We start from the raw sequence: 26210 nt of genomic DNA, 5'->3' as shown, positions 1-26210 counted from the left end.
TCCAAACCCTAGAAATCGAAAAATCAAAAGAAATAGGCCAAAATGGAAAAGTTAAAAATTGAAAAGTTGATAAATCGAAAAATCAAAAAATTTAAAAATTCGAAGAATTGAAATATGTATTGAGAAATCGAAAGCTCAAAAGATCAAGACATCAAAGTCATGAAGTCGAAAAATCGAAAAATTTAGAAACCGAAATAGGCCAAAATCGAAAAAACGAAAAGTTAAAAGTTGAAAAATTGGAAATAGAAAAATCTGAAAACGGAAAAATGGAAAAACTGAGAAACTGAAATAAGTCAAAATAAAAAATCCAAGATTTATAAATTGAAAAATTCATAAATTGAGAAATTGAGCAATCAAAATATCGAAACATGCAAATCTCTATAAATCGGGAAAGCGAAACATTGAAAAATCGAAAAATTAAAAAAAAAATCGAATATTTTAAGAAACTAAAAATTCAAAAACAGGAAATCTTAGACCAGGAATTCGCAAAATGGAAAGATTAAGAAGTTAAAACATCTGAAAAATTTTAAAACTCGAAAAATTGAATATCGAGAAATCAAAACTCCTAAATTTAAAAAATCGAAAAATTGAAAACGAAACATTGAAAAACTGGGAAATCGAAAATCAGATAATCCGAAAAATAAAAAATCGAAAACTCGAGAAATCAAAAGATTGAGAAGTCGAAAAACCGAAAAATTGAGATACCGAAATAGGCCAAAGTCGAAAAGTTAAACATTGAAAAATTGATAAATCGAGAAATCAAAAAATTTAAAAATTCGAAGAATTCAAATATTGAGAAATCGAAAGGTCAAAAGATCGAGAAATCGAAGTCACGAAGTCGAAAAATAAAAAAATTGAGAAACCGAAATAGGCCAACATGGAAAAAACTAAAAGTTAACAATTGAAAAATTGAAAATTGAAAAATCTATAAACGTAAAAATAAAAAATGAAAAAATGGAAAAACTGAGAAACCGAAATGGGCCAAAATCGAAAAGTTAAATATTGAAAAATTGATAAATCAAGAAATAAAAAAAATTTTAAATTCGAAGAATTGAAATATTGAGAAATCGAAAGATCAAAAAATCGAGAAATCGAACTCATGAAGTCAAAAAATCGAAAAATTTAGAAACCGAAATAGGTCAAAATCTAAAAAACGAAAAGTTAAAAGTTGAAAAATTGGAAATTGAAAAATCTGAAAACGGAAAAATGGAAAAACTAAGAAACTGAAATAGGCCAAAATAAAAAATTCAAGATTTATAAATTGAAAAATTCATAAATTGAGAAACTAAACAATCAAAATATCGAAACATGCAAATCTCTATAAATCGGGAAAGCGAAACGTGGAAAAATCGAAAAATTTAAAAAATGAAAAATTAAAAAATCGAAAGTTTGAAGAAACTAAAAATTCAAAAACAGGAAATCTTAGACCGGGAAGTCACAAAATGGAAAGATTAAGAAGTCGAAACATTTGAAAAATTTGAAAACTCGAAAAATTGAAATATCGAGAAATCAAAACTACTAAATTTAAAAAATCGAAAAATTGAAAACGAAACATCGAAAAACTGGGAAATCGAAAATCTGAAAATCTGAAAAATAAAAAATCGAAAACTCGAGAAATCAAAAGATCGAGAAGTCGAAAAACCGAAAAATTAAGATACCGAAATAGTCCAAAGTCGAAAAGTTAAACATTGAAAAATTGATAAATCGAGAAATAAAAAAATTTAAAAATTCGAAGAATTCAAATATTGAGAAATCGAAAGGTCAAAAGATCGAGAAATCGAAGTCACGAAGTCGAAAAATAAAAAAATTGAGAAACCGAAATAGGCCAACATGGAAAAAACTAAAAGTTAACAATTGAAAAATTGAAAATTGAAAAATCTATAAACGTAAAAATAAAAAATGAAAAAATGGAAAAACTGAGAAACCGAAACTCGAAAAATTGAAATATGGAGAAATCAAAACTCCTAAATTTAAAAAATCGAAAAATTGAAAACGAAACATCGAAAAACTGGGAAATCGAAAATCAGAAAATCTGAAAAATAAAAAATCGAAAACTCGAGAAATCAAAAGATCGAGAAGTCAAAAAATCGAAAAATTTAGAAACCGAAATAGGTCAAAATATAAAAAACGAAAAGTTAAAAGTTGAAAAATTGGAAATTGAAAAATCTGAAAACGGAAAAATGGAAAAACTGAGAAACTGAAATATGCCAAAATAAAAAATCCAAGATTTATAAATTGAAAAATTCATAAATTGAGAAATTGAACAATCAAAATATCGAAACATGCAAATCTCTATAAATCGGGAAAGCAAAACATTGAAAAATCGAAAAATTTTAAAAATGAAAAATTAAAAAATCGAAAAATTGAAGAAACTAAAAATTCAAAAACAGGAAATCTTAGACCGGGAAGTCGCAAAATGGAAAGATTAAGAAATCGAAACATTTGAAAAATTTGAAAACTTGAAAAATTGAACTATCCAAGAACTAAAATGAAAATTCGAGAAATCGAAAACTCTAAAATTTTAAAAATTGAAAATCCAAAAGTCAAAAATCGAAACAGTGAAAAACAGAAATATCGAAGAACTGAAAATCGAAAAATCGAAACATCAAAAAAACGAAAAAATGAAAAATTCAAAAATCTAAAATTTGAAAAACCGATAAACGAAGAATCGAGAAATCAAAACTCCTAAATTTAAAATATCGAAAAATTAAAAATCGAAACATCGAAAAACAGAAAATCTGAAAAGTAAAAAATCGAAAACTTGAGAGATCGAAAAATCAAAAGATCGAGAAGTCGAAAAGCCGAAAAATTGAGAAACCGAAATAGGCCAAAGTCGAAAAGTTAAACATTGAAAAACTGATAAATCGAGAAATCAAAAAATTTAAAAATTCGAAGAATTGAAATATTGAGAAATCGAAAGGTCAATTGATCGAGAAATCGAAGTCATGAAGTCGAAAATCAAAAAATTGAGAAACCGAAATAGGCCAAAATCGAAAAAACGAAAAATTAAAAATTGAAAAATGGGCAGTTGAAAATTCTAAAAGCGAAAAAATCAAAAACGAAAAATGGAAAAAGTGGGAAACCGAAATAGGTCAAAATAATAAGATCGAAAAGTTGTAAATTGAAAAATTCATAAATCGAGAAATTGAACAATCAAAATATCGAAACATCCAAATCTCGGCAAGTCGGGAAAGCGAATCGAAAATTTAAAGAAAAACTAAAAATTGGAAAACAGGAAATCTAAAACCGGGAAATCGAAAAATGGAAAGATTAAGAAATCGAAACATTTGAAAAATTTGAAAACTTGAAAAATTGAACTATCCAAGAACTGAAATGAAAAATCGAGAAGTCGAAAATTCTAACATTTTAAAAATTGAAAATCGAAAAGTCAAAAATCGAAACAGTGAAAAACAGAAATATCAAAGAACTGAAAATCGAAAAATCGAAACATCAAAAAAACGAAAAAATGAAAATTTCAAAAATCTAAAATTTGAAAAACCGGTAAACGAAGAATCGAGAAATCACAACTACATTTAAAAAATCAAAAAATTGAAGACGAAACATCGAAAACCCGAGAAATCGAAAAATTAAAAGATCGAGAAATCGAGAAGTCGAAAAGCCGAAAAATTGATAAATCGAGAAATCAAAAAATTAAAAATTCGAAGAGTTGAAGTTTTGAAAAATCGAAAAGTCAAAAGATCGAGAAATCGAAGTCATGAAGTCGAAAAATCGAAAAACTGAGAAACCGAAATAAGCCAAAATAAAAAAATCGAAAAGTTATAAATTGAAAAATTTATAAATCGAGAAAATTTGAAAAAAACAAAAATTGAAAAACAGGAAATGTAAAACCGGGAAGTCGAAAAACGGAAACCTTAAGAAATCGAAACATTTGAAAAATTCGAAAACTTGAAAAATTGAAATATCGAAGTACTAAAATGAAAAAAAATCGAGACATCGAAAACTCGAAATATTAAAATATTAAAAAATTGAAAAATCGAAAAAGTGAAAAAAATCCAGAAGTTAAAAATCGAAATATTAAAAAATCCCAAAACTGAAATATCGAAAAACTGGAGAATGAAAACACTGAAAAGTCCCAAAACTGAAATGTCAAAAATCTAAGTATTTAAAAAATTGAAAATTTGAGAAATCTAAAATCAAATAAGTTAAGTACGAAAAATCGAAACCTTAAAAAATCGAAAAATTAAAAAATCGAAAACCTCAAAAATCGAAAAATTGAACAATTGAAGAACAGGAAAAAAACAGCCCAAAGTCAGCTGAAATGAAAAATCGACAAATTCAAAAATCGAAAATTTTAAAAATTGAAAAATCAAAATGTCAAAAAATTGAGAAATCTAAAATTGATTTTTAAAAAGTAAAAAAATCGACACATCGCAAAATTCAGAAGTCAAAAATCGAAAAATCCAAAAACCTAAACCTTGAAAAATCCCAAAACGGAAAAGTGAAAAAAAAAACCGAAGAATGGAAAACTGAAAAATCCCAAAACTGAAATGTCCAAAAACTGAGAATCTAAAAAGTTCAAAAATTGAAAAATCTAAAATCAAATGAGTACAAAAAGTCGAAAATTAAAAAAATCCAAAATCTCAAAAATCAAAAAATTGAAGAATTGAAGAACAGGAAAAAAACAGCATAAAGTCAACTGAAATGTAAAATCGGTAAATCGAAAAATCTAAAATTTTAAAAATTGAAAAATCAAAATATTAAAAAATTGAAAATCTAAAATTTAAAATTGAAAAAGTAAAAAAATCGACACATCGCAAAATCCAGAAGTCAAAAATCGAAAAGTCCAAGAACCTAAATCTTGAAAATCCCAAAACTGAAAAGTGAAAAAAAAAACTGAAGAATCCCCAAAAAATTAGGAAATCGAAACATTTGAAAAATTCGAAAACTCGAAAAATTGAAATATCGAAGAACTGAAATGAAAAATCGAGAAATTGAAAACTCTGGAATTATAAAAATTAAAAAATTAAAATGTTAAAAAATGGAAAAATCTAGAATTTAAAAATCGAAACAGTGAAAAATCGAAAAATCCAGAAATCAAAAATCGAAAAGTCGAAGATTCGAAATATTGAAAAATCCCAAAACTGAAATATCGAAAAACTGAAAAATGGAAAAACTGAAAAATCCCAAAACTGAAACGTCAAAAAACTAAGTATCTAAAAAATTTAAAAATTGAGAAATCTTAAAAAAAAAAGTGAAGTCGAAAAATCGAAACCTTTAAAAAGATCGAAAAATCAAAGCAGTCGAAAGTTAAAAAAAATGAAACTCAAAACACAAGTTGAAAAATTGAAAAATCGTAAAATTGAAGATAAAAATTGAAAAATCGTAAAATTGAAGATAAAAATTGAAAAAACAAAAAACTGCAACTTCGGAAAATTGAAAATCGAGAAATTGAAAAATTGAGAAACTGGAAAATCCAAATAAATAATCTGAAGAATGGAAAAACTGAAAAAATGAGAAATCAAATAGTCAAAAAAGTGAAGTGGAAAAATCAAAACCTTAAGAAATTGAAAAATCAAAAACCTAAAAAATTTAAAAATTGAACTGAAGGAATGAAAAATCAAAAAACTGAGGGTTTATAAGAGTCAAATTTAAAAATCCCGAAAACCAAATATTTGAAAATTTTGAAAACTTGAAAAAATGAAATATCCAAGAACTGAAATGAAAAATTGAGAAATCGAAAAATTGTAAAATTGAGAAATTGTAAAATCGAAAACCTGAATAGCAAATAAACTGAGAAATCTCAAAACTTAAATATCCAAAAACTGAGAAATTAAAAAATTGAAAAATTGAATCGAAAAATCAAAAAAGTGAAGCCGAAAAATCGAAACCTTAAAAAATTGGAAAACTGAAAAATCGAAACAGTGGAAAGTCACGAAATGGGAAAATCAAAATATTTAAAAATCGTAAAATTGAAGAGGAGTAGAACTGAAAAAATGTAAAACTGAAAAAGCAAGAAATGGAAACGCCGAAAAATCTCAATGTCGAGGATAAAAATTCAACCCGAATTCTTAAACCACAAGTTCAAGACTATGTTACTTTTTAACATTCAAAGTAGTTGTTAAGTTATTTTATTTTATTATAAGATGTATGTACATAACTGAATAATTTGTTTTCTATTATCCTACTGTTCTTCTTTGTTCTGTATGTTCAACAAATGCGATGTAATTATTTGTATGATTGTAATACTCACTATTCAGGTAAACCAGCTGACAAGAGATTTGAAATGTAAATTTGCAGTAGTTCCGAAGATTACGTATCTAATAAAAATGAATACAGACGACAGACAGACAGACAGACAGACGGAAACCGGAGAAAACATAAAAGTGGCCATTCGTCCAATGGGTTCGATCACAATACTTTCTTCACTTACGCTCGGGAAGTACTAATTCACTTACTAAATGTATAATTTAAAAATTCAAGTCAAAAAAGCTGCGGGAACAAAAATCGCGAACAATTTTTCAAAGAAGCACTATTTGTTGGTCTACACTTCACGTACGCGAGAATTTCTGTCGAAATAACCTTCAACCAATTTTTTAAAACTTTTCTTGATAAATTTAAAATAACTTCAATAAGACCGGTACGAAATCGATCGCGCTTGATCTCTATCTACTTGATTTCCTGGATGTTCGAAGGCGACCTTCAGCCTCTATGCACCGAAATAGCCCATCAGATGCACCGTCCCACCTCTCACTTTTATTATGACTCCTGTACACACACACCTACGCGCGAACTAGGTTGGGAGCACCGGATTTAAAAATAAATCTAAACCGTGCCACCAAAAATACTCGTCAGTCGTGTTAGACGGGCGCGTCAATCAGCATAAACAACAACAATGACAGCTTCTTGTAGTTGTCTGAAGTTGTGTTCGATGGCCGTGGCCCTCGCCAACCTAGTGAGTACCCAGGCCGTCACCACACACAAACGTAACTCTTTCCCTCCAGTGCCTCGGCTTGTACATCCTCATCGAAGGCATCTTCGTCCTCGTAGAGTACCTCACCACCAAGGTAGTAACCATCGGCCTAATCCTGGTCTACTTCCAAATCGCCACCTTCCTTCTATTCGTCAGCCTGCTGTTATTAATAGGTATAATCCAGGTCAGTGGAGGTTCTTTTCGCTCTTCACTGCTAACATTGAACTTCCAGGACAAAGAAAAGTATATATCTTTGTACCTCCTCCTCAGCTCGCTCATCTGGTTCATCGTGACGATGCTGGTGGTTAGTTACATGCTCTTTTACAACACCACGGCCATGACGCACAACATCGTCGCCAACGAGACGACCACGACGCCGGCGCCCGTGTCGGGAACCCCGGCGCCGAAAGAAACGGTCCCTGCAGAGAAAGCTGTGGGATTCTCGATAGGGTTAGTGCTCATCTGGTGCGGTCAGTTAGGGGTGTACAAGTTCCACGACCAAGTGATCGAAAAAAATATCATCAACGCGGGACAGAGCTACGTGAGTTCGGCCATGAACAGCTAAAATGGCAAAATCGTCGAAAGTGAGGTTATAAACTAATCAAACAAAGCACGCACAAAATGTTCGCCTTTAATTGTATAGCATAGTGACGATATAAATTTTTTCCACACAAAAATAGCGATTTCGTCGGTTTTTAGATAAGGGGGTTATCGAAAGGTTGCGCTCTTTAATTTAAAATCTTTTCTGAACACCATTTGTGTGGTCATCGCCGTCAAGTCTGCAGCAATGGCAAAGTGTGTCAACAAAAGATGCGTTCTCTTAAATCTGGTGTACAATTTGGCGCTTAACAATATCGTAAGTGTTTCGGCCAAGTTGGCGTCGTCTGATTGTTTTTTTTAAGCTGTGTGGAGTCGGTACTTTGTTCCAAGGCGAAGTTGAAGAGTTATCGGGGGCTTTGATTATGATAGGTCTAGGAGTTCTGCTGGTGGTGGGCGTGCGCAAGGTACGTGTCTCCAAGTGTCTCCAACTTTTTGACGAGACGGTTTCAGGAGGGTCGGGTGCTTCTTTTGACTTTCTTGATTCTGGAGCCGTTTTTGTTGACTTACCAGACGATCAAGTTGAGCGTGGAAGTTGTGCGTTACGTACAGGATACTATTCAGTATTTTCCTGTTTTGAATATGTTGGCGATTGTCGGAAATGTCGTCTGTTGGGTCTCGATCATCCCGGTTATCATTATTTACAAAGATGTGAGTGTCATCAGGAAAGAAGACGTTGGAAATGGTGACGAAAGCAAAGAGATTGGCGGGAACGAATTAAAAACGGTAGTGGTTTAAATTATTTGGCACGAATTTGTATACAGGGTGTCTATGATTAGTGAGATGCTTTTTGACGTTTTTACAAAAAAAAAGAAAGAAGTTTGCTTGAAGATTATTCATTTTGATATCTTTGTAAATAAATTGAAATTCTATACTCAAAAATTTCAGAGTTTTTCTATATAAATAAAAATTTATGATTTTACGTCCCAAATTCTAACAATTGATGGTTGTTGAAAAATATTGTGGTTCTTACTAAATAAGTGTCAAAAATATGAATTAAGGACACTAAGATTGTCAAAAAAAAAATTGTCAATTCTCAGTAACATCCAAAAACGTTGAAAATAAGGTGATATAGCTCGCTTCGCTCGCTGAAATGAGTTCATTGAAAAAAAACAAATGTCAAAAATACCAATACGTTTTTACTTCCTGGGCGTAAACTAAGGAAGTATTGTAATGGAGTTCACCGGACGACTGGCTGCTTCTTGTTTTTTCGACGTTTCGTGACTTCTCTTGCATGAAACAATGCGTCTCCCGTTTCCGTCTGTTTGTCTGTCCGTCAAAGTGTATTCGTTCATGTCCCCCCTTTCCAGAAATAGATGTCGTCTTCCAATTTTGTCGAATAAATGTGATTAAAAATCAACATAGTCCTGAACTTGTGATTTATGTATCCGTGTTGAGTTTTTAACTTATAGGTACATATATATTTTCGGATTTTTTTTGTGTTCATTTGTGGGGTTCTCCCGTTGACTACAATAAAACTTTTATTATTATTATTATTATTATTAAAAAAAATCTAAATTGTATATTCATAACAACTTTTCGATATTTCAGTTTTGGGATTGTTCAGTTTTTTTTATTATTCAGTTTTCCGATTTTTCAATTTCTCGATTTTCTATTTTTCAATTTTCCGATATTTCAGTGTTGGGACTTTTCAGTTTTTCGATTCTTGCAAATTTTTATTTTTCGATTTTTTCATTTTTTTTCGATCTTTCGATTTACGATTTTTCAATTTCTAGACTCATCAATTTTTCTTCGATTTTGCGACTTCCATTTTTCGACATTTCGATTTCTCGATTTTTCAGTTTATCAGTTGTTTATCGATTACTCAATTTGCCGATTTTTCGACTTTGCAGTTTTGGAATTTTTCATTTTTTCGATATTTCAGTTTTGGTATTTTTCATTTTTTTGATTTTTCAACTTTCGATTTTTCAATTTTTGATTTTTCAACTTTTTGAGTTCTCAATTCTCAATTTTTCGACATTTTAGTGTTGGGATTTTTCAATTTATCGATTCTTTGATTTTTCGACATGTCGATTTCTCGATTTTTCAGATTATCGATAATTTATCGATTAATCAATTTGTCGATATGTTAGTAGTGGGATTTTTCATGTTTTCGACTTCGATTTTTAAATTTTTTGACTTTTCGATTTCTCGATTTTTTGGTTTATCAATTATTTATCGATTACTCAATTTTGTGATTTTCTGACTTCGATTTTTCAGATTATCAATTATTTATCGATTACTCAATTTGTCGATTTTTCAACTTTTCGATTTTTCAATTTATCGATTCTTCAATTTTTCTTCGATTCTTCAATTTTTTGATTTTTCCACTTTTCGTGTTCTCGATTTTTCAGTTTATCAATTGTTCAATTTATTGATATTTTAGTGTTGGGATTTTTCAATTTTTCGATTGTTGAATTTATCAATTCAATTTTTTTTCGTTTTTTCGACATTTCGATTTCTCAATTTTTCAGTTTATCAATTATTTATCGATTGGTCAATTTTTGGATATTTCAGTTTCGGGGTTTTTCATTTTTTTGATTATTTTTCAATTTTAGATATTTCGACTTCGATTTTTCAATTTTTCTACGACTTTTGGGCTTCGATTTTTCGACTTTTCGATTTATCGATTTTTTTAGTTTCTCGATTATTTATCGATTATTCAATTTTTGCATATTTCAGTTTTGGGATTTTTCATTTTTTTTTATTTTTCAAATTTCGATTTTTCAATTTATGGGTTCTTCAATTTTTTTCCGATTTTACAATTTTTCGATATTTCAGTTTTGAGATTTTTAATTTTTTTATTTTTCGATTTTCTACTTCGATTTTTCAATTTTGGGATTTTTTAATTTTTTTTCGATTTTTCAATTTCTCGATTCTTGATTTTTTCCGATTTTTCAATTTTTCCAAATTTCAGTTCTGAGATTTTAAATTTTTTTTATTTTTCAATTTTCGATTTTCTAATTCGATTTTTCAATTTTTCGACTTTTCGATTTTTCAATTTATTGATTCTTCAACTTTTTCGATGTTTTAATTTTGGGATTTTTAATTTTTTTGATTTTTCAATTTTCGACTTCGATTTTTCAATTTTTTTTCGATTTTTCAATTTATCGATTCTTCGATTTTTTCAATTTTTTGGTTTTTTTACTCCGATTTTTCGACATTTCGATATTGTTCAATTTTTCGATTCTTCAAATTTTTTATTTCTTGTGTTTTTCATTTTGGGATTTTTGGATTTCGCGATTCTTCAATTTTTTTCCGATTTTTCAATTTTTCGATATTTCAGTTTTGAGATTTTTATAATTTTTATTTTTCAATTTTCGATTTTCTACTTCGATTTTTCAATTTTGGGATTTTTAATTTTTTTGATTTTTCAATTTTCGACTTCGATTTTTTATTTTTTTTTTCAATTTTTCAATTTCTCGATTCTTCAATTTTTTCCGATTTTTCAATTTTTCCATATTTCAGTTCGGAGATTTTAAATTTTTTTTATTTTTCAATTTTCGATTTTCTACTTCGATTTTTCAATTTTTCAACTTTTCGATTTTTCAATTTATCGATTCTTCAATTTTTTCGATTTTTTAATTTTGGGATTTTTAATTTTTTTGATTTTTCAATTTTCGACTTCGATTTTTCAATTTTTTTTCGATTTTTCAATTTATCGATTCTTCGATTTTTTCAATTTTTTGATTTTTTTACTCCGATTTTTCGATATTTCGATATTGTTCAATTTTTCGATTCTTCAAATTTTTGATTTCTTGTGTTTTTCATTTTGCGATTTTTGGATTTCTCGATTCTTCCATTTTTCTTCGATTTTTCAATTTTTCGATATTTCAGGTTGGGATTTTTCATTTTTTTGATTTTTCTATATTTCGACCTCGATTTTGCAATTTTTCGACTTTTCAATTTCTCGATTTTTTAGTTTATCGATTATTTGTCGATTACTCAATTTTTCGATATTTCAGTTTTGGGGTTTTTAATTTTTTTGATTTTTCAATTTTCGACTTTTCGATTTTTCAATTTATCGATTCTTCAATTCTTTTCCGATTTTTCAGTTTTTTGATTTTTCAATTTTCTGACTTTTTTACTTCGATTTTTCAACTTTTCGAGTTCTCGATGTTTCAATTTATCTATCAATCATTTATCGATTACTCAAATTGTCGATGTTTCAGCTTTTATTTTTTTTTTTCAATTTATCGATTCTTTGATTTTTCAACTTTTGGATTATTCAATTTATCGATTTTTCAATTTTTTGACTTCGATTTTTCGACTTTCGATTTCTAGATTTTTTCATTTTTCGATTTGTCAATTTTTCGATGTTTCATTTTACGATTTTTCAATTTCTCGGTTCTTTAATTTTTCTTCGATTTTTCTATTTTTCGATATTTCAGTTTTGAGATTTTTTATTTTTTTATATTTAAATTTTCGATTTTCGACTTCGATTATTCAATTTCTCGACTTTTCAATTTTTCAATTCATCGATTTTTCGACTTTTTAAGTTCTTGATTTTTTAGTTTTTCGATTATTCAATTTATTGATTACTCAATTATTTGAAATTTTTCAATTTTTTTATTCTTCAAATTTTTGATTTCTTGTGTTTTTAATTTTGCGATTACTCAATTTTTCGATGTTTCAGTTTAACGATTTTTCAATTTGTGATGTTTCTACATTTTCCATTTTTCGAACTTTCAGTTTTTCGGTTTTAACTTTTTTATTTTTCAATTTTCGATTTTCGACTTCGATTTTTTAATTTTTCGACTTTTGGATTTTTCAATTTTTTTCGATTTTTCAATTTTTTGATTTTTTGACTTCGATTTTTCGAATTTTCAAGTTCTCCATTTTTTAGTTTATCGATTATTTATCGATTTCTCAATTTTTCGATATTTCAGTTTTGGGGTTTTTAATTTTTTTGATTTTTTAAATTTTTAAATTCGATTTTTCGACTTTTCGAGTTCTGGATTTTTCAGTTTATCGATTATTCAATTTTTCGATATTTCAGTTTTGGGGTTTTTAATTTTTTTCATTATTCAATTTTTCAATTTTTGGATTTTTAGAATTCTCTGTTTTTCAATTTATCAATTATTTGATGTATTGATTACCCAATTTTTCGATATTTGAGTGTTGGGATTCTTCAGTTTAACGATTCTTCAATTTTTCTTCGATCTTTCGACTTCGATTTTTCTACATTTCGATTTCTCGATTTTTCAGTTTATCAATTACTCTACTCCTATTATTTATCGATAACTCAATTTGTCGATTTTTCAACTTTTCTTTTTTTCAATTTATCGATTCTTCCATTTTTCTTCGATTTTTCAATTTTTTGATTTTTTGATGTTTCGTTTTTGAGATTTTATTTTTTTTATTTTTCAATTTTCGATTTTCGACTTTTAGATTTTTCAACTTATCGATTCTTCAATGTTTTTCGATTTTTCAATTTATCGATTCTTCAAATTTTTTATTTTTTGACTTCGATTTTTCGACTTTTCGAGTTCTCGATTTTTTAGTTTATCGATTATTCAATTTATTGGTTACTTAATTTTTCGATATTTTTCAATTTTTCGATTCTTCAAATTTTTGATTTCTTGCGATTTCCATTTTTCTTTGATTTTTCGATTTTTCGACTTTTCGACTTCTCGATTTTTTACTTTTTCGATTAATTAATGATTATCCATTACTCAATTTTTCGATATTTCAGTTTTGGGGTTTTTAATTTTTTTGATTTTTCAATTTTCGACTTTTGAATCGTTCAATTTTTTTCCGATTCTTCAATTTTTTGATTTTTTGGCTTGGATTTTTCGACTTCGATTTTTTATTTTATCGATTATTCAATTTATTGATTACTCAATTTGTCGACATTTTTCAATTTTTCGATATTTCAGTTTAACGATTTTTCAATTTGTGACGTTTCTACATTTTCCATTTCTCGAATTTTCAGTTTTTCGATTTTTCAGTTTTGGGATTATTCAGGTTTTTGATTTTTTTATATTTTCGATTTTTCGACTTCAATTTTTCGATATTTCTGTTCTGGGATTTTCAGTATTTCGATTTTTTTATCTTTTACTTTTTGATTTCCCAATTTTTCGAATTCTCGACTTTTCGATTTTTTTATGTTTCGATTCCCCAATTTTTCGATATTTGAGTGTTGGGATTCTTCAGTTTAACGATTCTTCAATTTTTCTTCGATCTTTCGACTTCGATTTTTCTACATTTCGATTTCTCGATTTTTCAGTTTATCAATTACTCTACTCCTATTATTTATCGATTACTCAATTTGTCGATTTTTCAACTTTTCTTTTTTTCAATTTATCGATTCTTCCATTTTTCTTCGATTTTTCAATTTTTTGATTTTTTGATGTTTCGTTTTTGAGATTTTATTTTTTTTTTATTTTTCAATTTTCGATTTTCGACTTTTAGATTTTTCAACTTATCGATTCTTCAATGTTTTTCGATTTTTCAATTTATCGATTCTTCAATTTTTTGATTTTTTGACTTCGATTTTTCGACTTTTCGAGTTCTCGATTTTTTAGTTTATCGATTATTCAATTTATTGGTTACTTAATTTTTCGATATTTTTCAATTTTTCGATTCTTCAAATTTTTGATTTCTTGCGATTTCCATTTTTCTTTGATTTTTCGATTTTTCGACTTTTCGACTTCTCGATTTTTTACTTTTTCGATTAATTAATGATTATCCATTACTCAATTTTTCGATATTTCAGTTTTGGGGTTTTTAATTTTTTTGATTTTTCAATTTTCGACTTTTGAATCGTTCAATTTTTTTCCATTTCTTCAATTTTTTGATTTTTTGGCTTGGATTTTTCGACTTCGATTTTTTATTTTATCGATTATTCAATTTATTGATTACTCAATTTGTCGATATTTTTCAATTTTTCGATATTTCAGTTTAACGATTTTTCAATTTGTGACGTTTCTACATTTTCCATTTCTCGAATTTTCAGTTTTTCGATTTTTCAGTTTTGGGATTATTCAGGTTTTTGATTTTTTTATATTTTCGATTTTTCGACTTCAATTTTTCGATATTTCTGTTCTGGGATTTTCAGTATTTCGATTTTTCGATCTTTTACTTTTTCATTTCCCAATTTTTCGAATTCTCGAGTTTTCGATTTTTTTATGTTTCGATTCCCCGATTTTTCGATTTTTCGGGTCTTTATTATTTCTATTTATTTTTTGATTTTTCAATTTGTCGTTATTTTAAATTTAACATTTTTCGATTGTTCAATTTCTCCATTCTTCAAATTTTTGATTTCTTCATTATTTCATTTTTCGATGGTTCAGTTTTACGATTTTTCACTATTTAACTTTCTAAATTTTAGATTTCTCAATATTTCACTTGTTCGATTTTTCAATTTTTCTTCGATTTTTCAGTTTTGGGATTTTTCAGGTTTTTGATTTTTCAGTTTTGAGGTTTTTTATACATATTTTCGATTTCTATTCATTTTTATTGATTTTTCAATATTTCAATTTTATTGATTTCACATTTTTCCATTTTTCGATTTCACGATTTTTAAAAAATGTTGTCTTTATTGATTTTTCAAGTTCTCGTTTTCTCAATTTTTCAGCATTTCAGTTTTAGACTTATTGGATTTCGATTAGCCAATTTTCCGTTTTTTTAATTTTTTGATCTCTGAATTTCTCGATTTATCGTTATTTTCGACTGCACTTCAGGGGCGAATAACTTTCGACCAATTTTTTGATTATTTATTCTAATATTTATGTGCCTCTGGGATTACCTTTATTTTGGAGTTGTGTCAATACTTGGTAGAATAACACAAATAAACGTCAAAAATTAGTAAATAAAGTAACGTAAATATTTGGAGCGTCCGAATTATGTTTCAAAGGAAGCACTTTTTATATGACATGAAAAAAATAATTTACAAGGTACTAAAACAGTTTTTACTCTTTTGTCGGTGATTTAACCACTCCAAGAATTCACAAAAAAAAGGTAAGAACCCGGCGCATCCACCAAATCTCGGCGCAAGAATCTCGGCTTGAGAAACAAAGTAGTAAATTTTTACAACGCACACCAACCGTCTCCAGAGTCCTAAAACCGCCAGCTTTCCGTTTATATCTTGAAAGCAAATATAGCCTCATACATTGCTGTGTTTATTTCGTGCATGAAAATCAATAAAATCTCAACAACTATCTCGGCCTCCCATCCAACCTTTTAGACAGAGACGGGCGCTTCGCTGAATAAGCGCCAACAATTTTACGAGCGACAATAAAACTTTAGCAAAAAAATTCTTAGTGTAGTGTCGCCGTCGCTCCAATGCCCACAAACCCGACGAAAAAATGTCGAAAAACTGCCGTCGCAAATTCATCAAAGCCGTCGTCTACTTCGTCGTCTTCAGCAACATCGTAACTCGCTAAACACCAGTTAGGCCGTCAGTCACCGTGTGCTTGCAGGTGGGGGGCATGTGCAGCATAATCACCAGGGGAATAGCTCCACTAAGTGGTTTATTTTTAATGCTGGGATTGCTGGCGGTGGCCGGTGGGTTGGTCTTACTGATGGGAGTAGTCAAGGTGAGGCTGTTTCGCGGCGGTGCATTGTCAAGCGGCTTTTGTAGGACAACGCCAGGTTTATTTTGGTCTATTTGATCCTGGCGACGATGGTCGTGGCGTTCACCACCGTGCTCATCTCCGTCCTGATCATACCCAAGGTGAAGGAGCTGCAGGTGCACATTTTCGTCATCGTCTACGTGGTGCTGATCATCTGGTGGCCGATACAGTACTGCGTCTATTTGTTTTACAAGGACTTGATCATGGTGGTAGCACTGCCGGAGTTTACCGCAGTGGAAGGTGCGTGTAGTGGCAACACTGAAGGCGACAAGTGCGACGGCGAGGGCGCAGGTGAGGTTAAGGACGAGGAGCCCTCGCAGGATTCGCAGCAGTCGCAGAATTCGTCGGTTTGATGGGGACTGGGTTTCTACTTTTTATATTTAAACGGTGTGTGTATTTTATTTATAATTAAGACATTAAAATTCCACGTTCTGAAGACTGTTTATTTTTAGTGGGATTTAATTGCGTTAACGAAATTTCGTCGGGCGAGTAAGACGTTGATTGGTCGGAAAATAAATAAAGTCGGGGAGATAGAGGTCCGGCGACTTATTGATCAAAATCGTAGACGCATAAGTGACAATAAGTTGGCATCACTTCTATATATATTTTTTTAATTCAGTGACGCAATCTGCGTTAGTTTCAGACTGATTTTTATTTAAAATTCTTGTTTTTTCTTACGATTATTACACGGGAAATATTGTAATGTGGAACCGATGTGGTCCACTTAATGAATGGTTAATTTCACGTTTTTCATAACCTCCTAGAGTATACAAAATGTGTCTCACGTTTCCGTATGTGTGTCGCACAGACTAGTACCCTGTCGTTTGTTTTGTTTTGCTTTGTTTCTCGATTTTTTTCATTTTATTTGGCGCCTGTTTGTCGCTTTTTCCGACTTTGTTGTTGCCACCTTTTTTTGTTACATTTTTCATTTTTTTAATCTCATTTTTTGGTAGTTCTTTTTCACGTTTTGTTGTGAACTCTTTGTCGCCTTTTTCTGTCGCATTACTTTTACTGGATTACGCCTTTTTTGGCGCTTTTTTCACCTTTTTCTTTTTTTGTTGTTTTATTAAGTCGCCTTTCTGCTCTTGTGTCCACTTTTTTTGGCACTTTTAGACTCACCCATTCACGATTTTCCACTCCCCACTTTAACAGATTTGTAACCACCTAATAAACACTCTCTCTCTAATAAACACCAGTTTTTTTTTCGATTTTTTTTAAACATTTTTTATAGACTTTTCACCCGTTTTATCGCGTTTTTGTCCCGTTTTATGTAGTTTTTTGTTTTTGTTACTTTTTGTCGCCCTTTTTTCTCGCCTTTTTCTCAATTTGTTTGTCCCTTTATGATACTTTTGGTCGCTTTTTATTTTTTTCACCTCATTTTTACAGAATTTTTGTCGCTTTTTTCCCTCCTTTTTTTTGTTAATTTGAAATAATTTTTGTTTTGTTTTTGACGTCTTTTTGAAGTCTCTTTTATGGTTGATTCCTTTTTTTCGTGTTTTTCCCATATTTTCTGTCACTTTTTCCGATGTCGTCTTTTTTTTGACGTCTTTTTGATACCTTTTTTTGCTTCATTCTTTTGTTTTAGTTACTTCATTTTTTTTGCTTTTTTCACACTTTTGGTCACCTATCCCTTTTTTTGTTTGCTTCATTTAGTCGGTTTTGTTGTCCCCTCTTTGTTCCCTTTTTGGTGCACTCTTTTTCGAATTTTTTGACTTTTTTGTCGGATTTGGTCACCCTTTTTTTCTTATTTTTTGTAGTCTGTTTTGCTGTATGTTTTGCCATCTTTTTGTTGTTTTTTCGCACTTCTTAACTCATTTTTTGTTGTTGATTTTTTTTCATATTTTGTGTCGCCTTTTTAGTTGCTACCTTTTTTGAAACTTTTGATCACTCTCTTGTCGCCTTGTTTTATCTTTTTTTTGTCGTATTTTTTACTACTTTACGCCTTTTTGACGCTTTTTTTCACTCTTCTCTTTTGTTGCCTCCTTTTTTAACCTTTTTAATGTTTTTCTTTTTGTTACTTTATTAAATCGCCTTTATTTTTTGCTGTGTTTTTTTTGTGGTTTATTCTTCTCTTTTTTGCATTTTTAGGCACGCCGGTTTTTTTTGCCTTTTTTTAAACATTTTTTATAGGCTTTTTATTCACTTTTTCATCACCCTTTCTATCGCGCTTTTTGTTTCCTTTGGTGTAGTTTTTTTTTTGTTACTTTTTGCCGCGCCTTTTTCCCGCCTTTTTTCGTCTTTATTTCAATTTTGTTCTTTTTTTTTTCAATTCGTTTGTCTTTTTTTCTCCTCCTTTTTTTGAAACTTGGCCACTTTTTTTGTCGCTTTCTTTACCCTTTTGTTTATTAATTTGATAACATCTTTTTTTTGTCTTTGACGTGTTTGTTGATGTCTTCTTTTGCCTCTTTCTTTGTCGTCTCTTTTGGTTTGACTCCTTTTTTTCGTCTTTTTCCTCATATTTTCCGTCACTTTTTCCGATTTTTTTTAGGTGTTTTATTTAGTCGGTTTTGTTGTCCCCCTTTTTCGCCCTGTTTGTTCCCTTTTTGGTTTTCTATTTCAAAATTGTTGTCGGTTTTTTGACAATTTTGCTTACCTTTTTTTTTTCTCATTTTATCACGGTCTTTTTTGGTCGGTGTTTTGTCACCTTTTGTCTTTTTTGTTGCTTTTTTAAAAAATCTTTGTTACTTTTTTTCACACTTCGTCACTTATCTTTTTTTTTTTAGTCGGTTTTGTTGTCCACTTTTTGGTGCAGTCTTTTTCGAATTTTTTGGCAGTTTTTTTTCAGATTTGGTCTTTTTTTCATTTTTTGTAGTCTTTTTTGATCAATGTTTTGTCATCTTTTTGTTGTTTTTTCACCCTTCTTAACTGAGTTTTTGTTGTTTTCTTCATATTTTGTTTGGTCTTTTTTGGTTGCTCCCTTTTTTGACACTTTTGATCACTTTCTTGTCGCCTTTTTTATAATTTTTTTGTCGCTTTTTTTTTACTACTTTACGCCATTTTGACGCTTTTGTGACTTTTTGTTGTTTTTCGCTTTTTTGTTGCCTCCTTTTTTTTGCGCTTTTTTCATCGTTTTCTTTTTGTTTCTTTATGAAGTCGGCCTTGTTTTTTATTTTATTTTTTTTGGATTTTTTCTGGTTTATTTTTCTCTTTTTGCACTTTTAGAGTCACCGGGTTTTTTTCTAAACATTTTTTATAGGCTTTTTATTCACTTTTTCTTCACCCTTTCTATCGCTTTTTTGGTCCTCTTTGGTGGAGTTTGTTATTTTTTTCTCGCCCTTTTGTCGTCTTTTTTTCTATTTTTTGGTCTCTTTTTTTTCAATTTGTTTGTGTTGTTTTTTTTTTTCTGCTCCTTTTTTAACACTTGGTCTTTTTTTTGTTTTTTGACGTTTTTTTTATGCATTCTTTTGCCTCTTTCTTTGGCGTCTCTTTTGGGTTGATTCCTTTTTTTCGTGTTTTTCCTCATATTTTTCGTCACTTTTTCCGATTTTTTTTTAGTCGGTTTTGTTGTCCCCTTTTTTTTTCTCATTTTATCATAGTCTTTTTTGCTCTGTGTTTGTCACCTTTTGTCTAATTTTTTTTGTTGCTTTTTTTCAATTTTTTTCTGCCGCCTTTTTTCGACATTTTGGTCACTTTTTCCCCTTTTTTCTCCTCATTTTTATTAATATTTTTTGGTCGCAATTTTTATCTTTTTGGCGTTTTTTTACCCGTTTTTGTCAATTTCATGGTTTTTTATTTTTTTACGCTTTTTGTCTCTTTCTTTGTCGTCTTGTATTTGTTTTAGTTGCTTCCTTTTTTTGTTTCCATCACTTATCCTTTTTATTTTTGGTTTATTTAGTCGGTTTTGTTGTCCCCTTTTTGTTGCCTTTTTGGTGCACTCTTTTTGGCGGTTTTTTTGTCACATTCCTTTTTTTTGATCTACTTGTTTTGTCATTTTTTTGTTGTTTTTTTTATTTCTTGTGTCGCCTTTTTGGTGCTCTCTCTTTTGATTACTTTTTTGTCGCCTTTTTTTAATCTTTTTTTTTTGGTCACATTTTTTTAGTACTTTACGCCTTTTTTTGACACTTTTTTTTGTTGTTTTTCGCTTTTTTTGCATCCTTTTTTTTTACGCTTTTTTATGTTTTTCTTTTTCTTGCTCTATTTTATCGGTTTTATTATCCCCTGCTTTCCGCATCTGGTGTCCCCTTTTTTTGCTGTTCTTTTTTTCGATTTTTTCTGGCCTATTTTTCTGTTTTTTGTACTTCAGTTTCACCGGTTTTTTTTTCGCTTCTTCTTCGCCCTTTTTATGGCGTTTTTTTCCCTTTTGTGTAGTTTTTTGTTTTTGTTACTTTTTGCCGCTCTTTTCTCGCCTTTTTTTGTTTGTTCGTTTTTTTTTGTCCCTTTTTTTTTAATTTGTTTATGTCGCTTTTTTTTCTACTCCTTTTTTTTGACACTTGATCATTTTTACTTTTTTCACCTCATTTTTAGTAGAATTTTTTATCACTTTTTTGACACCTTTTTTGTCGCTGTTTTTACCCCCCTTTTTTTATTAATTTGATATCATCTTTTTTTGTTTTTTAATGCCTTCTTTTGCCTCTTTCTTTATCCTCTCTTTTTTTGCTTGATTCCTTTGTTTTCCGATGTTTTTTCGTCACTTTTTCCAAAACTTTTTTTTGTTCTTTTATTTAGTCGGTTTTGCTGTCTCCTTCTTTGCCCTTTTTGTTCAAAATTATTGTGGTTTTTTTTTGACGATTTTGGTCCCCCTTTTTTCTCTATTTTTTCCTTTTTTTTTCTCATTTTATCAAAGTCTTTTTTGGTCTGTGTTTTATCACCTTTTGTCTCAATTTTTTTGTGGCTTTTTTTTAAATCTTGTTTTTGCCTCCTTTTTTTGACTTTTTGGTCTCTTTTTTGTCCTCATTTTTATTACTTTTTTTTTGGTCACTTGAAGCTTTTTGATGCTTTCTTTTGCCTCTTTTTTTGTCGCCCTTCTTTTGTTTTAGTTGCTTCGTTTTTTTTTTGTTGATTTTTTTTTATTTAATTTTTGTTGATACCTTTTTTATCAGCCTGCTCACTTTTTTTACTTCCTTTCCTTTAGTCACGTTTTCTGTGTATTTTGTCCCTTTTTATCGCCTTTTTTGTTTTGCTTTTTTTTTGTTGCTTGTTTCACGTGTTTTCGATGTTTTTCTCATTTTTTATAACTTTTCATCGTTTTTTTTTTTCACCTTTTTTATCGTGATTTTTGTCCTTTTTTGTATGTTTTTCCATATTGTCTTACCGCTTTTTTGTCGTTTTTCTTGATGTTGCTAAAAAGTTGATAACGTCATTTTTTTTTACGAAAATCTCACTTGAAACATGTACGTATAAAATAAATAAAATTAGCAAAATTGAATTTAAATTTTTTTTTTTCAATATTCATCACCACTTACGAATATTAAAATTCAAACCACATCTTCCGCAACAAACCAGTCACTAAAGACAAAAAATATTGAAATTCTACCTGACGTTATTTCAGCGTCAGCTATTTTGAACACAAGTTTCCGGACTTCTCATACTCAGTTTTGACTTTTTTTTTTTTTTCTTAATCACTTACAACTTAACTTTGTAAAAATATATTAAACAATGTGAACAATAGTAATATCTCCATCAAAAACGGCAACCACTTCACCGAAAAACTCTTTAGCGTCCACAACCAACTTATAAAAGCTGTTCACACAAAATTGCCCGTACCACAAAACTAAAAAAAAAAGATTTTTAATACGAATTACGACAGCGAAAAATATAGTGCACCTGCAAACACACACAGAGCCGTCGGCGCGATAACTAAAACAATAACAGTTAAAATAAAGATACACGTGGAGCTTAATACGAGATAGGAAAAAATCCAGTGAGGTTTGACCTACAACAAAATATTAAATAAGGGTGAAAATCGCCCCTGACGCAGCGCCATCTATCAACAACTACACGATTTTTCCGTGCGATGGCGCCACTGTAGAAGCTTACTTTAAGTGTACCATGTAGAAGAAAAAACGCGCTTATTATTAAAGTAAGCCCAATGGTTAATGGAAAATAGGCCTTTTTCACCACCATTTCGTTATTCAATAAGTTGGCCTGCTCCGAACCCGCCCAGAAACACCCAACGCCTAACATCTGCAACGTTTCGATTAGTAGCTTCACGTAAACAGGTGCGCCTACTTACGGTGGTTGCAAAAACCATGAAAAACGCGCCAGTCCTCAGGGGGAAACACAAAAACCGCCCAGCCATGTTTCAATTAAATCTCACACTGAATATTCGAATAATGATTAAGTAAGAGCATCTAATCTCTCGTGCATAATCACAGGTCAAAAAACATTCGATAAAATTCGCGATAGATAAATAAACAAGACACAGGGTGTATGCAACGTTATATATTTGATTTTATTTTACAAAAAATGTGGTTTTTTTAATGCTACTACACTTATAAATGGTATTTTTTAATTATTACGCACAGTATAATTCCAAATGTTTGAGGGTGCATGGTTTCCGACAACACTCGTCGACGATGCCCTTGCTCTTGCGGAATCGCATTGGTAGGAGCGAGTTGGCAGCCCCCTTCTGGAGGAAAGGAAAGTCGAACTGGGTGTCTTCGTCGGTCTCGCTGGGGAAGAATTCGTTGTATTCGTCGTAGGCCAACAAGTCGTCGACTGGAGTAATAAACAATTGTTATTTGGTTGGGGTTAAGCTCTCCTCATTTTTATTGGTGTTTTTTGGTCGCCTTTTACCCCTTTTTGTCAATTTCATGTCGTCTTTTTTGATATTTTTGACGCTTTTTGATGCCTTCTTTTGCCCCTTTCTTTCTCGTCTTTGTTTTGTTTTAGTTGCTTCATTCTTTTTTGTTGCTTTAGTCACTTTTCGTCACTTTCCCCCCTTTTTTTGTTTTATTTCGTCGGTTTTGTTGTCCCCTTTTTGTTGCCTTTTTGGTGCACTCTTTTTTGAATCTTTTGGCATTTTTTCTGTCACATTTGGTCACTCTCTTTTTTGGCCCTTTTTTGTGTGTGTTTTTTTTTTTCATTTTTTTTTGTGTAGCCTTTTTAGTGCTCTCTTTTTTGAGACTTTTAATGCCTTCTTTTTTCAACACTTTTTATCATTCTCTTTTAAGTCGGCTTTATTATCCCCTGCTTTCCGCTTCTTGTGTTCATTTTTTTGCTGTTTTTTTTGTCAATTTTTTCTAGTATATTTTTCTTCTTTTTTGCCCTTTTAAACTTACCGTTATTTTTGGACTTTTTTAAATCATTTTTTGTAGGCTTTTCATTCACTTCTTCTTCACTCTTCCTATCGCGTTTTTTTTTTAGTGTAGTTTTTTTTTGTTTTTGTTACTTTTTCTCGCCCTTTTTTTCCTCTTCTTTTTTCAGTTTGTTTGTGTCGTTTTTTTCTGCTCCTTTTTTGTCGCCCTTTTTGATGTTTTTTACCCCTTTTTTTATTAGTTTGATATCATCTTTTTTTGTTTTTTTGACGTCTTTTTTTATGTCTTCTTTTGCTTCTTTCTTTGTTCTCTTTTTTTGGTTAATTCCTTTTTTTTTTCGTTATTTTTTCCTATATTTTTCGTCACTTTTTTTTTTTGTTTTATTTAGTTGGTTTTGTTGTCTCCCTTTTTACTCTTTTTGTTCCTTTTTTGGTTTTCTTTTTCAAAATTGTCGGTTTTTTGACAATTTTGGTCACCTTTTTTTCCTGTTTTTTTTTCTCATTAAATATCATCATAGTCTTTTTTTAGTCTGTGTTTTATCACCTTTTGTCTCATTTTTTGTTTTTTTTTTTTCAATTTTTTTTCCACCGCTTTTTTTTGACATTTTGGTCACTTTTTACCCTTTTTTCTCTTCGTTTTTATTACTATTTTTTTGCTCGGTTTTTTACCTTTTTAATAATAATAATAATAATAATAATAATATGTTCTTTATTGTCCAACAGATTTACCACTTATAGGACAATATTAATAACAATGTGTGTTTAACAAAATAAAGTTAAATAAAGAAAATTAACAATAAAAAAAGAAAAAAATATAACAAATTTCTGGGTGTCCCTAACAAAATACATCATTATATACATTATCTACAGCTTTACACATGACATGAATCGGTGAACGTTGTAAAACATTTGTTCTCGCCGTTGGCACTTGAAAACTTGCTTCATATCGTGATGCTAAACGTGGCACATAAAATGGTAATTTGGAAAGTAAAAATGCACAGTCAATCTTATTGTGTATTAACTTATAAGCAAATTTTGCACAGCACATTTCTCTTCTTTAATACTTTTTAATGCCTTCTTTTGCCTTTCTTTGTCGTCCTTTTTTAGTTCTTCCTTTTTTTTTTGTTGCTTGTTTCACACTTTCGCCACACCTTTTTTTTTTTATTTAGTCTGTTTTGTTGTCACCTTTTTTTTTTTCATTTTTTTGTGGTCTTTTTTGCTCCATGTTTTGTCACCTTTTTGTCGTTTTTTTGCCCTTCTTTGTCTCACTTTTTGTTTTTTTTTTTTTTTCAATTTTTTATGCCGCTTTTTTTTGACCTTTTGGTCACTTTTTCCCCTTTTTTGTCTTCATTATTATTAGTATGTTTTTGGTCGCTTTTTTACCTTTTTGTCTCTTTTTTTACCCCTTTTTTATCAATTTCATGTAGTTTTTTTTTTATATGATATTTTTGACACTTTGATGCCTTCTTTTGCTTCTTTCTTTGTCTTTCTTTTGTTTTAGTTGCTCCCTTTTTTTCGTTTAATTTTTGTTGTCACCTTTTTGTAGTTTTTGCCCTTTTTGTTCCATTTTTTTTGTTGCTTTTTTTTCAATTTTTTTCTGGTCTATTTTTTAATTATATTTTAATCATTCTTATAGGCTTTTTATTCACTTCTTCTTCACCCTTTCTATCGCGTTTTTTTAGAGTTTTTTTGTTTTTGTTACTTTTTCTCGCCTTTTTGTTCCTCTTTTTTTCTATTTTTTTGTGCTGTCTTTTTTTCAGTTTGTTTGTGTCGCTTTTTTCTGCTCTTTTTTTTGACACTTGATCACTTTTTTTGTCACCTTTTTTGACGCTTTTTTTTACCCTTTTTTTTATTAGTTTGATATCATTTTTTTTTGTTTTTTTGACGTCTTTTTTGATGTCTTCTTTTGCTTCTTTCTTTGTTCTCTTTTTTTTGGTTAATTCCTTTTTTTTCGTGTTTTTCCCACATTTTTCGTCACTTTTTGTTGTTTTATTTAGTTGGTTTTGTTGTCTCCCTTTTTACCCTTTTTGTTCCTCTTTTGGTTTTCTCTTTAAGTATCATCATAGTCTTTTTTAGTCTGTGTTTTATCACCTTTTGTATAATTTTTTGTTTTTTTTTTTCAATTTTTTATTCCGCTTTTTTGACCTTTTGGTCACTTTTCCCCCTTTTTTTCTCTTCATTATTATTAGTATGTTTTTGGTCGCTTTTTTACCTTTTTGTCTCTTTTTTTACCCCTTTTTTTATCAATTTCATGTCTTTTTTTATATGATATCTTTGACACTCGCTTTTTTTCACACCTTTCGTCACTTGTCCCTTTTTTTTTTTTTGTTTAATTTTTGTTGACACCTTTTTTTCTTTTTTTTTGGTAGTTTATTGTCACCTTTTTGTAGTTTTTTGCCCTTGTTGTCCCATTTGTTTTTGTTGCTTTTTTTCAATTTTTTTTCTGGTCTATTTTTTTATTATATTTTAATCATTTTGTAGGCTTTTTATTCACTTCTTCTTCATCCATTCTATAGCGTTTTTTGTCCCTTTTGGTGTAGTTGTTTTTTGTTTTTGTTACTTTTTGTAGCCTTTTTCGTCTTTTTTTTAATTTTTTTTTTTGGTTTCTTTTTTCAATTTGTTTGTGTCGATTTTTTTTGCTCCGTTTTTTTGTCACTTGGTCACTTTTTACTTTTTTCCCTTCATTTTTGTCACCTTTTTTGACGCTTTTTTTGTCCCCTTTTTTATTATTTTATTATTATTATTTATTTATTTATGTCATATTTCTTTGTTTTTTGACATCATCTTTGATCCTTTCTTTTGCCTCTTTCTTTGTCCTCCCATTTTTGGTTGATTCCTTTTTTTTCGTGTTTTTTGCCCTTTTTGTTCCCTTTTTGGTTTTCTCTTCCAAAATTGTCGTTTTCTTTGACAA

At 29.7% G+C, this 26210-nt stretch overlaps 3 protein-coding genes across 3 annotated transcripts; 2 read left to right on the top strand and 1 right to left on the bottom strand.

Annotated features, from left to right (window-relative positions):
* Window positions 1-6683: 6683 nt before the first annotated feature.
* On the top strand, window positions 6684-8410 carry LOC135133733 (uncharacterized). The gene is made up of 5 exons (XM_064062262.1): window positions 6684-6913; window positions 6963-7115; window positions 7164-7787; window positions 7834-7935; window positions 7982-8410. Exons 1-3 carry the CDS (start codon window positions 6854-6856, stop codon window positions 7494-7496), a joined length of 546 nt encoding a protein of 181 aa, XP_063918332.1. The 5' UTR covers window positions 6684-6853; the 3' UTR covers window positions 7497-7787; window positions 7834-7935; window positions 7982-8410.
* Window positions 8411-15794: 7384 nt separating this feature from the next.
* Window positions 15795-16511, top strand: LOC135133650 (uncharacterized). The gene is made up of 3 exons (XM_064062147.1): window positions 15795-15903; window positions 15952-16068; window positions 16113-16511. The coding sequence occupies exons 1-3, from the start codon at window positions 15838-15840 to the stop codon at window positions 16455-16457; spliced, it is 528 nt and encodes a 175-aa protein (XP_063918217.1). The 5' UTR covers window positions 15795-15837; the 3' UTR covers window positions 16458-16511.
* A 5166-nt stretch (window positions 16512-21677) lies between these two features.
* Window positions 21678-22379, bottom strand: LOC135133568 (uncharacterized). Its single transcript, XM_064062044.1, has 4 exons — window positions 22277-22379; window positions 22081-22227; window positions 21868-21976; window positions 21678-21814 (listed from the first exon to the last, which is right to left on the bottom strand). The coding sequence occupies exons 1-4, from the start codon at window positions 22340-22342 to the stop codon at window positions 21693-21695; spliced, it is 444 nt and encodes a 147-aa protein (XP_063918114.1). The 5' UTR covers window positions 22343-22379; the 3' UTR covers window positions 21678-21692.
* Between the last annotated feature and the right edge of the window lie 3831 nt (window positions 22380-26210).

Source organism: Zophobas morio, unplaced genomic scaffold, assembly GCF_036711695.1.
Source record: "Zophobas morio isolate AGI-343-1 ecotype UQ-CSIRO unplaced genomic scaffold, CSIRO_AGI_Zmor_V1 ptg000002l, whole genome shotgun sequence".
NCBI classification, from domain to species: domain Eukaryota; kingdom Metazoa; phylum Arthropoda; class Insecta; order Coleoptera; family Tenebrionidae; genus Zophobas; species Zophobas morio.
This window is presented reverse-complemented; position numbering and strand designations above follow the sequence as displayed.